The 17,816-nt window shown below is 38.0% G+C and overlaps 1 protein-coding gene and 1 pseudogene across 5 annotated transcripts in view; both read left to right on the top strand.

Annotated features, from left to right (window-relative positions):
- The window catches only part of ERBB2IP (erbb2 interacting protein), a 146,658-nt gene that overhangs the window by 52,786 nt on the left and 76,056 nt on the right, over positions 1 to 17,816 (top strand). For all 5 annotated transcript variants that reach the window (XM_011961295.1, XM_011961297.1, XM_011961294.1 and 2 more), the window contains exons 2-4: positions 7,036 to 7,083; positions 11,145 to 11,342; positions 13,154 to 13,271. In XM_011961295.1, coding sequence (XP_011816685.1) covers positions 11,154 to 11,342; positions 13,154 to 13,271 — 307 coding nt within the window. In that variant the 5' untranslated portion in view covers positions 7,036 to 7,083; positions 11,145 to 11,153. The remainder of the gene's footprint in view (positions 1 to 7,035; positions 7,084 to 11,144; positions 11,343 to 13,153; positions 13,272 to 17,816) is intronic.
- Positions 2,208 to 2,595, top strand: LOC105525617 (annotated as a pseudogene).

Raw genomic sequence — 17,816 nt, 5'->3', positions numbered from 1 at the left:
TGAGGGGAATAAAAAAATCCGCAGCTTACTGATATAAAAAATGGGGGGGTGCTTATGGTACAGATTCTATAGCTGTTAGAAGGATAAAAAGGAAATAACTATTTAAAACTTTTGTTTGTTATTTTTAAACAAGAAAAACCAATTGTTTTAGGTATCTGTTTCTGTGTTAAGAATCTCTCCACCACTTGGTGGCTTAAAACAACAGCAGTTGACTGTTTCTCTGAATTATGTGAATCAGCATGTGGTCTTTTATCCCAGGCTTCTTTGTGGCATTGTATTCTCCGGGCAGCATTCAAAGAAGGTAAAGGTGGACTTTGCAAATCATGAGGCATAGGAACTGTCACTTGCCCAACAAAATTTACGCTGCATTGAGTTGATGTAAACAAGTCACAAGGCCTGCCCAAATTCGTGGGGTTGGGGAAATAGATTCTATCTCATTATTTTAGGTGGTGTAAAACATTCTGGCCATGTTTTTCAGTCTACAGTGGTTAAGTCAGAAATAGTGAAGTCTGAGATTTTACCCTATTTACAAGCTAAAAAGTTAAGCCTGCCAGAAAACAGAATACCTTTAGATTAGAAACAGAGAGGTTATTACCACAAAAGCAGTAACTAGAGGAATGTCTTGTGTCAGTTCTTTAAACCTTAATCTTCAGAGGGTGACATACTGAGAGTCCTATAGTACCTGCTCATGCAGTAGTGTACGTTATAGGAGAAGAACCCCAAAATAGAAAACCTGATCTTATTTAGGACCACTGGTAACCTGTCCGTCCTCTCCTCTGGAGTATAAGCAAGTCTTTTCTGGAGAGGGGAAGGTGGACTCTCTGAATCTTGCTTAGTGTTACTATCCTAGAATGTCTCTATACAAACACCTTATATAAATAACATTACTCAGAGGACCGAGAAGATGCAGGAATGTGAAATGTTTATGGAGAATTTTCTTTCAATGCAGTATACTCTCGATCACAATAATTTGCCTTCCTCTCTTATACAAAATTTGATCTCTCTTCTCCAAAAGTCTTATTCCATTAAAGTATGAGACTTGATGATCTCTCTCATCAAAGTGAGATCTAGATACAGATAAGGCTTCTCAATGCCATTTGTAATTAGAAAAATGCAAAATTAAGAAAGACTGAAAATACCAAGTGTTGGTGAGAATGTAATTGTAATTTTCTTTTCTGGGAATGTTAAATAATAAAACCACTTTGTAAGACAATAGTTTTGAATAGAATTAAATTACTTACAGACTATGACCCAGCAGTTTCATTCCCATGTATTTACCCATGAGAACAGAAGCCTGTGTTCTTATCAACACTTGTACACAAATGTACTTTTATTCAGGACAGGCTGCCTTGGTCAGGTGTTGACTGGGAAGGGGCAAGTGTGAACCTTTTAGGGTGATGGAAATGTTAACATGTCTTGATTCCTGCTGGTTATATGATTGTATCTCTCTACCATCTATACTCTTAGAATGTGTTCATTATGTAAATTGTATCTAAAAATACAAAAATGGAAAATTTTGCAAATGTAAGGATTCCCTGGTAATTCAGTGTATATGTCTACCACTTAATTGCACAGTAATACATTTTTAGATATGTTTAGGTTAACCATAGTTTGATTTTAACACTGTTACATTTTAACACTGTTCATATTGAAAAAACACCCAGCTTTCTTCTTGATTAGAGTTAGGCTAATGGGACCAGACACTGATGTTGATCTTCTAGTTATAAGTATGATCTAGCCATCAGCATCTTTTCCTTGTTTCTTGTATATGTTATAGGCGTATCACATTTTATATATATTTAGTTTTTGACTGTTGTCTTTCAGAATTACTCTTACACAGCGTTTATAATTTTTTCATTACTTAAGTTTAAAACTTTTTTTTACTCTTCTACTTTCTATCTTTATTCTTTTTCATGTTATTATTTTAATTGTTATGTACTTATCAGTAAGGGGTTAATAATGTTCATAAAATGCCTTGGAACTAAGCATAAATATACCAAATACACAGATTAGCAACATTGTGATAACTATGATTAAACTAAATGATCTTACACAACCACTAAATATCGTCTGATAGGTGTGGGCATGCCTGAGGAGGCTTTGTTTTACATTTTTACTAAATGAAATATTGTACCACGTAAGATTGCTCTTAAATCCAGTCGAGTATACATGTGCGCCTTGAGGCGACCCCGGAGTGCAGCCTTGCCATGGCCTCCGAAGCTTCTCCGCATCTCAGGGCGCCCCCACAACTCTCTGTGGATCTGGAGGCCTGGCATCTATGAGGATGACAAGGGGAGGACCTGGGTGACCGTGGTTATGCGACTCAGTCCCCTGAACAGAGAATGGGCTGGGGGCTCGAGCTCACAGGGCAGCACATATGAACCCAGCATCACAGTGCACATGTGGCAGATGCCAGTGCACACCCCGGAGCCACTGTCCCCCAGCCAGCTGCTCTTCTCCCAGCTGCTCCCCGTGTGGCAGCTCTACCCCAGGAGGAGGTACCAAGCAGCAAATTCCAGTTTCTGGGAAATAGTGGACCAGATCGTTTCCATGGAGCAGCTGGTCCTAACATATTGGCCGGCAAGGAATGACTGACATTGGGAGTGGCTGGCCCTGCTTGCCCTGACTCCTCTGGCCTCATGTCTCTTCGCGCCCCCTCAGTGAGGATCTTTGTGTACCTGCTATTCTGTTTGCACATCCAGCATGGCCTCCTTGCAGGCAGGAGGCAGTGGGGCCCCTGACTGCTCAGCTTCTCTCATTTTCTTCACTTATCAGTCTTGTGCTGATCCACTCAGATCTGTACTGAGGGCGCTTGGCCTGGATGGGCTTCACTGGGGGCCCTGTCTGTGCACTGGGCCCGTTTCCCCTGCTGGCTGCAAGCCATGGGTTCTCTTTCTCCTCTCTGCCCCTCATGCTGATCTTCTAGATGCCACTCCCAAATGTCCTTGACTCCATACCCACTAGGCTGCATACCCAGCCAGCCCTCTGGCACCCTCAGTGCAGCCCATGATTGGACACTCACCATCAGCAGTCAGTGGCTTGGTTTAAGAGATGGCCGCAGAGGGAACTGGGTCTGGATGTGGACTTGGATGCCCTGTGGGTATCAGTTCTGCTGACACTTTGGCCTGAAATAGATGAAGTGCTGAGCAAGCAGTGTATGCTGGAGCCTCAGTGAGTCCATCTGCACAGTGGGGAGCATGGAGGGATGGGTTTGGCCTGTGCTTCTGCTTGTTCAGTCCTTCAGCTCACAGCAGGATGCTAATCCATGAAGGTGACCTCGCAGTACTGGTTAATTAAACTTTATTGCTCACTGAAAAAAGAAAATATATAGCCAGGTATATCTTGTGATCTCTTTAGGTAAATAGAAAATGTGCTTTATTAAAAAAAAAAAATCTTCATAGTGATTTTACTTTTCAATTTTTATAGTAATTCTCAAACTGAGACTTTTGTCAAAATAATCTCAAGCAGAGGATGGGGAAGGCTAAATGATAGTGGCTATGGTATAGATGAAATAAGATTGACCATGCATTGATTATTGTTGAAACTGTGTTGGAAAAAGGAATCACATGACTTTTTTTGTTGTTGTTGTTTTGAGATGGAGTCTCTGTCGCCCAGGCTGTAGTACAGTGGCGCAATCTTGGCTCATTCCAGCCTCCGCCTCCCGGGTTCAAGCAATTCTCTTGCCTCAGCTTCCTGAGTAACTGGGATTACAGGTGTGCACCACCACGCCCAGTTAATTTTTGTATTTTTAGTAGAGATGGGGTTTCACCATGTTGGCCAGGCTGGTTTCAATCTCCTGACTTCGTGATCCACCTGCCTCAGCTTCCCACAGTGCTGGGATTACAGGTGTGAGCCACCACACCCGGCCCGACATTTTGTTTAAGACAAAGAATTTTGAGTTTTATACTGTACCTAATTTACTAAATCAGAATCTCTAGGGAGAGGGTATAGTATCTGTATTTTTCAAAAACAATGAGTGAATATTAAGTAGCTAGTTGCAGTTACAGCCAAGATTTGTTTTTCTTCCTCATGAGCAGCTTTTTAAATTGGTGGCAGAGTTTACTAGGGCAGTCTATGAATGGTTGCCCAAATCCTGCTTATGAAAATTATCAGTGAGCTCCTCTTTTTCTCTACTAAATTATTTCCATCTATCTGCCTACAAATCTAGTGTTGTAGCTCTTCATTCATATTCGGGTCTGGCGACTACTTTATTTTTCTAATGTTTTATATAGCAAAACTACCTGAGTTGTCTGTTCTAGTTCTTCTGCTCTTTCTTGAATCCCTTCCAAGTAGTGTTTTGCCCCACCAACTAGAGGTGATTTTGTCAAGATAGTCAGTGACTTTCACATTAATACACAGTGGCCATTCTAAGTCCTTATTAACAGAGGTGATAACATCTTCCTCCTTGAAACTTTTTTTTTTTCCACCTGGCTTTTAGAATATCACACTTTTTCTGTCGGGGTGGAGTGTCTCTTTTGCTTCACTTGACTGCTTCTCTTCAGTGTCCTTTGCTGGTCTATAATGTTTTGGGGCTCAACCATTGAACCTATTCTCTTTTCTGTCTGCCCTCATGCCCTTGATGATCTCATCTAGTTTCATTGCTTTAAATATCATCTATAAGCAGATGACTTTCAAATTTATATCCACAGCTTGGATCTGTTCCCACATCTCTGAATGCCTGTATCTAGCTGCTTACTCAATGTCCTACTCAGATATCTTTCAAGTGTTTCAAAGTAAAGTTTTTGAATACAAGCATCTCTCTTCTCTCTGCCCTGCTCCTACCATGGTCTTATTCCATTTCAGTTTACTGGCAGCTCCATTCCACCAGACTGTCATATCTGTGGGAGTCTGTATGAGTGACAGAAGACTTGGTGGCAAACTTTGCTTGCTGTACACACAGCTTCGTCATTGCTGCTGTTGTTTTTTGTGGCATGCAGTATATGTAGAATTCTTAGAGAACGTTAAACACACACGTTAAACACGTTAGTCCTATACCATTTGGCATAGCGACAAATAGTTTGATGTATTTAGGGCAATTCTGAAATTCTGAAACACATAAATGAATATCACTCTGACTTTTTAAGAAAAAGATTTATGATGTATGCACTTTTTCTTAAGACTATTATTTATTAAGCTGTCTCACTTTGGAATGTGTTGACTGCAAGTACAGAAAACATAGCAATAATTTAAGCAAATAAGGGAATTAGTTTTCCCACATACCAAGAAATCCAGAAATAGAGAATAGTTAGCATTAATTCAGCTGCTCAGCAGTGCTATTTGAAACCCCAGCTTGTTTTGTTTTTTTCCTCTGTCAGTCTTATTTATTGGCTGGTTATTAATCCTCATGCTTGTTGACTTATGGTAATAGGATGGTTGTTTCAGCACTAGATACTGTGTACACATACAAGGCTAGAAAAATGGGAGAGTGGTGGTGTCAGACGTATTTGCTCCCATTTATCAGGAAAGCAAATGTTTTTCCAGAATTAACCCGCATTTCACCATCAAAGCAGACTTCAGAATATAAGCCTTTGATTTTCACTGTGTTACCCATTTCTTGTTGACCCCTCCAGGCATGGAAAGCTCAAAAGTGGTAATTGAGCTGGGCCCCTTACTGCCCTGAATAATCTAGAGTCTTGAAAGGAAGGCCAGATCACACCTGTAAACCCAGCACTTTGGGAGACTGAGGTGGGTGGAAGGATTGCTTGAGCCAGGAGTTTGAGACCAGCTTGGGCAACATAGTGAGACTGTGTCTCTACACACACACACACACACACACACACACACACACAAAAGAAAAAAAGGAAAAAAAGGGTACCTGGCTGTGGTGGTGCATGCTTATAGTCCCACCCACTCAAGAGGCCAAGGCAGGAGGATCCTTTGAGCCCAGGAGGTCGATGCTGAAGTGAGCCATGATTGTGCCGCTGCATTCTAGCCTGGGTGACAGAACAAGATCCTGTCTCAAAAAAAAAAAAAGTCCGGGTGTGGTGGCTCACGCCTGTAACCCCAGCACTTTGGGAGGTCAAGGCGGGTGGATCACTTGAGGTCAGGAGTTTGAGACCAGCCTGGTCAACGTGGCAAAACCCCGTCTGTACTAAAAAAAGAGTTAGCCAGCTGTGGCGCGCACCTGTAATCTCAGCTACTCGGCAGGCTGAGGCAGGAGAGTTGCTTGAACCCAGGAAGCAGAGGTTGCAGTGAGCTGAGATTGCACCACTGTACTCCATCCGGGGCAACAGAGTGATACGTCTCAAAAAAAAAAAAAAAGTATTAGAAGGGAAAATAAATTCCATGAACAGTTAACAGTGCCTGCCACATAGAACTATGAAAAATTACTAAGATATAATTGGCCGAGTTTATTTGCTTGGAAAATTAATTTCCCAGTAAGTTCAAATTAATGGCATTTTAATGGTAGGTGAAACAGTATTTATTTATATAATGAGGGTTCTCAATAGTTTATAAATGTATGAAGACTATCCACTGTAAAGATAGCCATTTGGCTGGGTGCAGTGTCTCACGTTTGTAATCCCAGCACTTTGGGAGACTGAGGTGGGAGAATCACTTAAGGCCAGGAGTTCAAGACCAGCATGGTCAACATAGTGAGACTCTGTCTCTAAAAATAATTTTAAAATTAGCTGGGTATGGTGGTGTACACCTGTAGTCCTAGCTACTCAGGAGGCTGAGGTGGGAGGATTGATTGAGCCCAGGGGTTTGAAGCTGCAGTGAGCCATGTTTGTGTCACTGGGCTCTAGCCTAGGTGATAGAGTGAGACCCAGTCTCTTAAAAAAAAAAAAAGCTAGTCATTTATTTAGAAGCTAGTAAATATGTGTATGTGTGTGCATACACTTGTGTGTGTGTTTTTAAGAGGCTAATATTTTGGTGTGACTATTTGGTCTTAACTATTTTCAGTTTACAGAGGTTAATTTTTGAGAAGTTTAATTTAACTTTTATATAAATGAGATATTAAAAGGGATGTTCCTTAAAGTCATAAGGATCCGTTTTTATTGTTAATTTTTTTTTTTTTTTTTTTGCTTTCCATAGAATGTTGGCTCAATTAAGAAACATCAGGGAGATAAATTCAACCCAGTGGTAAGTAACTTCAGTTTCTTTTGGTAGAAAGTTTTCAGCAGCCAGTTACAGTGGCACACACCTCTAATCTCAGCACTTTTGGGAGGTCAGTGCAGGAGTTTGAGACCCGCCTGGGCAACGTGGCGAAACCCCCATCTCTGTAGAAATTACAAAAATTAGCTGGGTGTGGTGGCTGGTGGCATGGTAGTACCCTTGGGAGGCTGGTGGGAGGATCGCTTGAGCCTGGGAGATCGAGGCTGCAGTGAGCCAAGATCACAGCACTGCACTCCAGTCTGGGCGACAGAGTGTGACCTTGTTGCCAAAAAAAAAAAAAAAAGCTTATTATTGTGCTCATTTTCTGGGTCGACACTTTCTTCTCCATTGTGATTAGAAGATTCTTATGTCTACAGTGTTACTTCTGATTTATAAAGTGGCTCTTCCTTATGACATACCTGAAATTCTAATTAGCAGTTCCCATGTTGATCAATTCAGTTCCGATCAGGCTAGGCTTTCTTCCTTTTGGATTACTTCCTTGTGTTATTCTGTAAAGGAGAATCAGTCTCTGGGTACTGTTACTCATTTACTTCTCTTTCATATGTTACTTTCCTCCTCTGCCCTCAAGAATTAAGGTTTTCAACCTTTCTTATCAGTCAGCAGTTCTTAGTCTATACCACTTGCACTTGCAGGCCTATCTAGATTTGGCACTCATTTTTATATTGGCACTAGGCCCACTGAATTTGATCTGAGGTCTAAATTGCTCTCTTTGTAGTCTCTATTCACAGAAAGTTTTCCTTTGAGACGTAAACTCTATTTAGCTTCCTAGAGCCCAACATCTAATCTTCCTTTTCTGAATTCGTTCTCCTTTCAGAGAAGTTCTACAATTTCTGTTTGTCTGTCTGCAACATGATTAGCTCTACAGAAAAAAACTTGGAAATTGTTATATCTCCATTAACAGTTACTTGACCCTATAAATTGCCTTATACCTCAAGTGCCCTATATCTTTATATGTTATCTTTATATGTTTGGACCCAGTATGGTCCAGTGGCCATTAAGCATTTAAATGTGTGACTTATAAACTGAATTTTAAATTTTATTTGATTTAGCTTTTAACACTAAGTTTAAATAGCCACATGTGTCTAGTGGCTACCATACTGGACCTAGCAGATAGAATTCTTTCCCATTCTTAAGTGTCCTCCTAACTCAGTATCAGTTGTATTAAAATGTTTAGAACAAGAAATTTTGTATTCATTTTTGGAATTTTTTAAATGATCTCATAAGTATATAGGTAAAAATCTAAAATCTCTTCTGGCAATTAAAACCTTCTTATTAGATGAACTGTTTATTCTTATTGATAAAATATGCCTTAATATAAACAGATTGTTACTAAGTAGTAAACTTTTATGGATATTTATTTGTTGACAAAGATTTTAGATGGAAACATTTAATGTTTGACATCTTAGTTTCTTTTTTTAAATTCTGAAGGAGGAGTATGTAGCGAAGATTTACTGATACTTGAATTGTTTTAAGAACCTTCTTTCAAGTATGTGTTATTATATATTGAGAAGCCGTATGGAAGAGCACAGACTCAGTTTTTTTGTGGAAAAATGCAGTTAACAGTACATATCTTAGAAAGTTGTAGTGACGATGAAATGAGAGTCTGCATATAGTTTATCTAAAGAACTTAGCACAGTGCCTGGTATGGAGTGATTGAGTAAGTAGGCTGGGTGCTGTGGCTCACGCCTGTAATCCCAGCACTTTGGGAGGCTGAGATGGGCAGATCACGAGGTCAGGAGATTGAGACTATCCTGGCTAACGCGGTGAAACCCTGACTACTAAAAATACAAAAAAATTAGCTGGGCATGGTGGTGGGCACCTGTAGTCCCAGCTACTCAGGAGGCTGAGGCAGGAGAATGGCCTGAACCCGGGAGGTGGAGCTTGTAGTGAGCTGAGATCAGGCCATTGCACTCCAGCCTGGGCGACAGAGCGAGACTCCGAGACTCCGTCTCAAAAAAAAAAAAAAAAAAAGTAAGTTGTAGTGACAATGAAATGAGAGTCTGCATATAGTTTATCTAAAGAACTTAGCACAGTGCCTGGTATAGCGTGATTAAGTATAGTAAAAAAAAAAAATTTTTTTTGCCACGGAGTCTCGTTGTGTTGCTTGCGCTGGAGTGCAGTGGCACCATCTCGGCTCACTGCAGCCTCCGCCTCCCGGGTTCAAGCAGTTATCCTGCCTCAGCCTCCCTAGCTGGGATTACAGGCATGCGCCACCACGCCCGGCTAATTTTTTTGTGTAAAGATGGGGTTTCACCATGTTGGCCAGGCTGGTTTCAAACTCCTGACCTCAAGTGATCCACCTGCCTTGATCTCCCAAAGTGTTAGGATTACAGGTGTGAGCCACTGCGCCCGGCCTAGAATAGCCAATTTTTAAAAAAAATTGCAAGGGAAATACATACTTTACTCTTTGTCACTTTTAAAATACCGTATAATATGAAGTAGAAGAATTAGAAGCAGTGCCTTGCAGATCCTGTTACAGCTTCAGGCAAAAGGAAAAATCGCTAATACCAGATCCTGTCTTTGTTTTAACATTGGACATTTTGTTTATACATGGATTCTTTTTCAGTAATCTGTATTTTTAAAACATTATATTAAGATATTGTATTTATCTTGATTACTGAATTTTTTGATACCTCCTTATATTTTGTGCCTGAGGCCTCACTGGCCTTAACCTAGTCTTGGTCCTGGTTAGAGGTAATCTAATACTCTAATGGAATCTTCTGACTACAGCAAGAATAGATTGTTTTACATAGAAAGAATTGATAACACTAATTATCATTTTTCTTTATTTTATTTACTCCTAATATTGCTATAAAGTTGCCAGTATATTTGTGTGGTGTTTGAATTTTTTGGTTTAATTTTATCTTAGAGTATGCTGCACAATTCAAATATTTAAAAGTTGATTTTTAAACTTTTATTTCTTCAAGTTAATTGCTTTATTACTTGTGCAAATATAATCTTACTTTGCTAATATAATCTTAGCCTAGTTAGAATTAACCTATGTCTATACATTGTGTACTTAATAAAGTTGGCCCTGAGAATGTTCACTAATTCAGAATTGGCCTTCTCCCTAAATTAATTTGAAATCTGTTATTTATTTAAGCAAGTTTTTGCACCAGTGTGTAACCTTAAACACGTTTCAGACATACAAGTTCTTTAGAAAAACTATAGGGCCAATATTTAATTTAAACAAAATATACTTGGAGTAGGTGGGAATTTTCATGTGGAAACTTTGACTTTTCATAGGAAGGTTATAGGGTGATTGATCCCTGATGGCTGGTTAAGAAGACCTGAAAATATCTTTGCATTCCCACTTCCTACTCAAAACTGCACTTAATCAAGTCCTTAATGAAGACATGTAGAACTCTTAGAGTCAGAAATTAAGTAAAATTAAATAAAAATCTTTGTCTTATTAGAGTTTTTCTTGTTGAGAACTAAGAAGCAGACTCAAAGCACGGTTTCGTTTGTTTGTTTTTTTGAGACAGAGTCTCGCTCTGTTGCCCAGGCTGGAGTGCAGTAGCCTGATCTCAGCTCACTACAAGCTCCGCCTCCTGGGTTCACGCCGTTCTTCTGCCTCAGCCTCCCGAGTAGCTGGGACTACAGGTGCCCACCACCTTGCCCAGCTAATTTTTTGTAGTTTTAGTAGAGATGAAGTTTCACCGTGTTAGCCGGGATGGTCTCGATCTTCTGTCCTGTGTTCCGCCTGCCTCGGGCTTCCCAAGTGCTGGGATTACAGGCGTGAGCCACCGCGCCCGGCCTCAAAGGACAGTTTTTGAAGAAGCATGTAAATGGCTGCTTCATGGATTGTTTTGTGAAGTACTAAAGAGCTTGAATTCAATTTGAAATCCAGTAGCTATAAATGTGGGTATTAAAGCATTGTTAAATGGGTTCCATTGTGCTTGTATAGTGGCGGGAGAAGTGTTTAGTGTTTATCTGTGACATATGAATTGTGATAGATGGGAATGATTTGTTCTGAAAAACCATTGTAACATGTATGTTCTTAATTTCTTTTTATTCGAATATTGCAGTGTCTGAAAATGAGTACAAAACGAAGTTTGTTTGTGCGGTTGGTACCATGTCGCTGTCTACGAGGGGAAGAGGAGACTGTCACTACTCTTGATTATTCTCACTGCAGCTTAGAACAAGTTCCGAAAGAGATTTTTACTTTTGAAAAAACCTTGGAGGAGCTCTATTTAGATGCTAATCAGATTGAAGAGCTTCCAAAGGTATGCTAATACTTTCTTTCAAGAATTACCTTTGGTTATTTTTATACCTAGAAATATGATATTCCTGATATTGCTATAAAGTTGCCAATATATTTGTGTGGTGTTTGAATTTTTTGGTTTAATTGTATCTTAGAGTATGCCGCACAATTCAGATTTTTAAAAGTCGATTTTTAAACTTGTATTTCTTCAAGTTAATTGCTTTTATACTTGTGCAGATAACGTAAAATTTTGTATTTAATTTTAGTTGCATTGTAGCCATTAAGGTAAATAATGAGACTAAATAATTTCTAGAGTCAGTAGATTTGACTAGACCAATAATTGAAATTAATGCTGTCTTTTTCTACTTTTCATAAGACATTAATGTGCATTGTTATAATTAAGGGTAATTGTCCTTTTGCCATGTCATAATTTTATTGTTAAACAGCTTTTTTTGAGTTCATACAGTTATTGTTTTCCTCCATTTATAATTTGTTTGAAAAGGTTTTGGAAGACTTAAATTTCTGAAGTCTAGTAACAACTGAAAGGAGAAAGTTAGTTTGTTGCCATGAAACACCCTCTCAAGTTATCACCTTGTTTTTTTTTTACCAAACTTTTTTCAGTGTACTTTTTCTTCTTAAATCCCAGTCTCTTATTATCCTATATCAATTTCTCCTCTTATTATCCTATACCAATTAAATTGCTATAATTTTGCCACCCAAACAGCAGTGTTTTTAAAACTGTGTAGCGACCCATTGGTAGCTCATAAAATCAATTTAGTATGTTTGGGTAGCATTTTGAAAAAGGAACCATAAATTTGGACTGCGAGAATTAGGAAATATAAGACAATTAAATTAGATTTTCAAATAAACAAGGAATAATTTGTTAGTGTAAGTGTGTTCCATATAATTGTGAGATACACTTGTACTAAAAAATTATTTGTTGTTTATCTGAAATTCAAATTTAATGAACATCTTACATCTACTCTTGCAGCCTTAATTATAAAAAATAGAAAATAGAGTGTGTTGTATATAGCCATTGTTTCATGAAAATATTTTAGATTTGTGTGTATATACATACTGGATGATGGTATGCAACAGGCTTTTTTCTGGTGGTCAGAAAGAACATTTCGAAAGCCACTGCTATCCTAGGGGTTATTTTACAGAGAAATCTTTATATGGCTATGGATAAAAATTAAAGGTTGTTGGTCACATATTTATGAACTAGAAAGCTAGGTTGTGGTAGGGTAATTCACTGTTCTTCCTTATATATTGCTCTTCAGCAGGCAATTTATCTTCCTTAGCTAGTTCTAGAGAATATGGAAGACCAAAATTTGTCTCCTTCTCTGATCACCACCAGTAGAGTCTTGGTTTAGGGGTTTTGTTGGAAAGGGAAAGTCTTGCTACAACAGTGCAAATAACTGAATCATTTATATCTTATCATACCTAACACTTCTACATTTTTAGAAGAATACTTTTCTTAAATAGGACTTTCATTTTGGAATAAGATTGCTTGAAAGACAAGCTCCAGGGTTGATCACATTTAATAGCCACTTATTTTTTGTACTAACTCAACAGAGAATACAGCCATATACTTACTCTCACTAAGTGCATTTTGCTTAAGGTAGAAGTATGAAGATATAAATTAATCTGAATGGTTCAGTTGTATTCATGTCTATAATAGTGTAACCAGAACAATGAGACATCTTTCCTGATACTAGTATAGGTTATAACTCATTCAGTTTTAATATGGCTGATATTATTTATATGTATAAAAGTTCATGAAATAGTTAAAGATATATATAATTGACATTCTTTCCTCCCTTTTTTCAATAGCAACTTTTTAACTGTCAGTCTTTACACAAGCTGAGTTTGCCAGACAATGATTTAACAACGTTACCAGCATCCATTGCAAACCTTATTAATCTCAGGGAACTGGATGTCAGCAAGAATGGTAAGGTTTTTTTTTGCCTGTAATTTTTTGCACTTGGGAACATGTTTCATTACTAAGATTTCTATTGAGTTTTCAAAAATAAGAATATAAAAATAACTTAAATCTAATATATTAATATGAACGTCATCTAAGAATATTTTATGTAAAGATAGTTGCCCCACTTTACAAGTTTTGCCACCTGTTTGTATCAAATACAGTAAAATTAAATGTTATAGCCTTGGCTTAGAATTTGTTTAATATGTATACATAAAATCTGTCATAGCTTAAAGCACGTGGAGAATAAATGTAAGGGGTTTTTTTGGTTTGTTTTTACATTTTTAATTGTGGTCATCAGGTTGCAGGATAGATTTCTTGTACTTATTTCTCCTGTCAAACTGAAATTTTATATCCTTTGAACAACATATTCCAATCCTCCATCCCTGCTTCCCCATCCCCAGCCCCTGGTAACCACCATGCTACTCTGCCTCTGCCTCTGCAAGATGCCGTATGTAAGTGAGCTTATGTGGTATTTTTTTTTTTCTGTTCCTGGCTTGTTTTACTTAACGTAATGTCCTCCAGGTTTATCCATGTTACTGCAAATTAACAGGATTTTCTTCTTTTTAAAGGCTGAATAGTATTCCATTGTGTATATTGTATTTTCTTTGTTCATTCATCCATTGATGGACACTTAGGTTGATTCCTTGTCCTGGCTATTGTGAATAGGGCTGTAATGAACATGGGAGTGTAAATATTTCTTCAGCATACTGATTTCATTCACTTTGAATGAAATATCCAGTAGTGGATTGCTGGATCTTGTGGTAGTTCTAATTTTTTGAGGACCCTCCATGCTGTTTTCCATAGTGGCTATACTAATTTGCATCCCCACCAACAGTGTGCAAGCATTCCCTTTTCTTGACTTCCTCATCAGCACTTATCTTTGGTCTTTTTACTCATTCTGACAAGTGTGAGGTCGTATCTCACTGTAGATTTAATTTGCATTTCCCTGATAATTAATGATGTTGAACATTTTTCATTTACCTGTTGGTCGTTTGTGTGTCTTTTGTTGAAAACTATCTATTCAGGTCATTTGCTGATTTTTAAGTCAGATTACTTGTTTTCTTGTTATTGAGGTTTTTTAGTTTCTTACATATTTTGAGTACTAACCCCTTCTCAGATGTATAGCTTGCAAACATTTTCTCCCACTCCATAGGCTCTTTCTTCACTCTGTTGTTTCTTTGGCTGTACAGGAGCTGTTTTGTGTGGTGTGATCCCATTTGTCTGTTTTTGCTTTTTATGCCTGTGCTTTTGGGGTGATATTAAAAAAAATCATTGTTCAAGCCATTGCCAGGCTCTAGAATGTCATGGAGCTTTTCTCCTATATTTTTTTCTAGTGTTTTTTTTTTTTTTTTTAAATACTTTTCAGGTGTTACAGTTAAGTCTTTAATCCATTTTGAGTTGATTTTTTATATGGTGTAAGATAAGAGTTTAATTTCATTCTGCATGTGGATGTCCAGTTGTTCCAACACTGTCCTTTGTTTATTGAAGAGACTGTACCCATTTATGTATGTGTTCTCGGCACCCTTGTCAAAAAATAATTGACAAAATACATGGATTTATTTTTGGATTGTCTATTTCATTCTATTCATGTCATTACCATGCTGCTTTGATTATGGTTACTTTGTAGCATATTTTGAAGTCATGTGTGATGCCTGCAGTTTAGTTCTTTTTGTTCACCATTGCTTTGGGTATTCAGTCTTTTGTGGCTCCATATGAATCGTAGGATTGTTTTTTTCTTTTTCTATGAAAAATGTCATTGGAATTTTGGTAGGGATTGGGTTGAATCTGTAGACCACTTTGGGTAGTATGGACATTTTAACAATATTGATTTTCAAGTCCAATGAACACAAGATTTCTTTCCATTTATTGTGCTGCTTCAATTTTTTTCATCAAATGTTCTATAGTTTTCAGTGTGTATGTCTTTGACCTATTTTGTTAAATTTATTCCTAAGTATTTTATTTTTTTGGTAGCTATTATAAATGCGATTGTTTTCTTAATAACCTTTTCATATAGTTAGTATATAAAAATGCTACTGATTTTTGTATGTTGATTTTTGTATCCTGCAAGTTTACTGAATTTATTCTACCAGTAGTTTGGTTGGAGTCTTTAGGGTTTTCTATATATAAGGTTATGTTGTCTGCAGATAGGGACACTTCAGTTTCTCCTATTCTAATTTGGAATCCTTTTATTTCTTTCTCTGGATAGGACTTAAGTACAGCGTTGAAAAGAAGTGGCAGGAATAGGCATCCTTACCTTGTCCCAGATCTTAGAGGAAAAGCTTTCAACTTTTCGTTGTTAAGTATGATGTGAGCTGTGGATTTGTCACATATGGCCTTTATTGTGTTGAGGTGCTTTCCATCTATACCTGATTTGTTGAGAGTTTGTTATGAAAGGACGTTGAATTTTGTCAAATGCTTTTTCTGCATCCTTTGAGAGCTTTTTTCCTTCATTTTGTTAATATGATATATCACATTTATATATATGTTGAGATTATTAACAAGGCCAAGTATCTTGTTTAGTATCTTTAGTTTGATACTAAGTATGGAAGATATATTCTAAAATGTTAAGTCCTTATTACCTCAGAAGGAGAGAGAAATCAGCCCTTGAAATTTTTAGAATGAGCGTGTATTTCTTTTATAATTACAAAAAAGAATGAATCACACGAGGATAAATTTTAAATGGTCTGACCAAATACAGGACTTTCACAAACACTGAATACTGTCATATAATACTTCTTAATAAGAATTGGGGGAAAAAAGTTTGTAAACAAGTCCCACCAAGTTAGTGCAACAGTGCCAGCGGTTTTGTAGTAATCATATTCCACAGCTTTTAGCTTTGTCCTAATGATACGAGTGTCCGGAAGTAATCCTTCTCCTATAAGTTTTCCTAAATTTTAGGACTTATGAAGCATTTAGGGCTTATTAGAAGTCATCCTGTTTTCATAATTAACAGTTAACTTTGGCAAGTTAATTAACCAGGGGTCTGTCTCACACACACACAGAAAGTTATATTGGCTCATGCCTGTAATCTCAGCACTTTGGGAGGCTGAGGCGGGCAGATCACTTGAGGTCAGGAGTTCAAGACCAGGCTGGCCAACATGGTGAAACCCTGTCTCTACCAAAAATGCAAAAATTAGCCAGTTGTGGTGGCATGTGCCTGTAGTCCTAGCTAGTTGGGAGACTGAGGCATGAGAATCACTTGAACCCCAGGAGGCGGAGGTTACAGTGAGCCAAGATTGTGCTACTGTACTCTAGCTTGGGCGACACAGCAAGACTCTCAAAAAAAAAAAAAAAAAAAAAATATATATATATATCTCCACTTATTAAGTTCTATTTATTTTAGTTGCAGTTCATCGAAATGTATGTTTTATAGGATTATGATCAAATCAGGACTTATGTTTTAAGGAATAAAATCTGTTTCAAGGATTTATTTATTATATTCATCCTAGGTTAAGGTGAAGGTTATAGTGGTTAGTGCTGTACTGACGTTCAGTTCACAGTAACTAATAAACTTTACTTTTAAGGATAGTACTGTATTTTATTTTACCTTTTGTTATCGAGCTGTTTAACTTTAGGGCTATTTGTATTTTTAATAAATTTATTATTTAATTTTTATTTAGATTGAATTCATTCATAGTGATGTCCTGCTTTTTATCTAGCTATCTTAAAAATTTTTGGCCAGGCCCAGTGGCTCACACCTGTAATCCCAGCACTTTGGGAGGTCAAGGTGGAAGGATCTCTTGAGCTCAGGAGTTTGAGACCACCTTGGGCAGCATAGCAAAACCTTGTTTCTACAAAAAATCATAAACTTAGCCGCGCATGGTGGCATGTGCCTGTGGTTCCGACTACTTCAGGCTGTTGTGGGAGGATTGCTTGAGCCTGGGAAGTCAAGGCTGCGGTAAGCCGTGATCATGCCATGGCACTCCAGCCTGAAAAATAGAGCAAGACCCTGTCTCAAAAACAAACAAAAAAAAATTGTGCTCAAATAAGAAACCTATGTAAAAGCTAAAAGAACATGCATGACTTTACCAGTTGTTAGCATTTTGTTACTTTTGTCTTACTTCTCTTTTTCATGTATATGAATTTAAATATGTTCAGGAAAAAGATATATGCGTATCATTGTTTATATAAAATGTCTTTTTGGCCATTCGCGGTGGCTCACCCCTGTAATCCCAGCATTTTGGGAGGCCAAGGTGAGCAGATCACCTGAGGTCAGGAGTTTGTGACCAGCGTGGTCAATGTGGTGAAACCCTGTCTCTACTAAAAGTGCAAAAAATTAACCAGGCGTGATGGCAGACGCCTATGATCCCAGCTACTTGGGAGTCTGAGGCAGGAGAATTGCTTGAGCTGGGGAGGCAGAGGTGGCAGTGAGCCGAGATCTTGCCATTGCACTCCAGCCTGGGGGACAAGAGCAAGACTCCGTCTCTGTCTGTCTGTCTGTCTGTCTGTCTGTCTGTCTGTCTGTCTGTCTGTCTATCTATCTATCTATCTATCTATCTATCTATCTAT

This window comes from Colobus angolensis, unplaced genomic scaffold (assembly GCF_000951035.1).
Source record: "Colobus angolensis palliatus isolate OR3802 unplaced genomic scaffold, Cang.pa_1.0 Scaffold546, whole genome shotgun sequence".
In the NCBI taxonomy this organism is placed as follows: Eukaryota; Metazoa; Chordata; class Mammalia; order Primates; family Cercopithecidae; genus Colobus; species Colobus angolensis.
The sequence above is the reverse complement of the archived record's forward strand: the minus strand, read 5'-3'. Positions and strand labels throughout refer to the sequence as shown.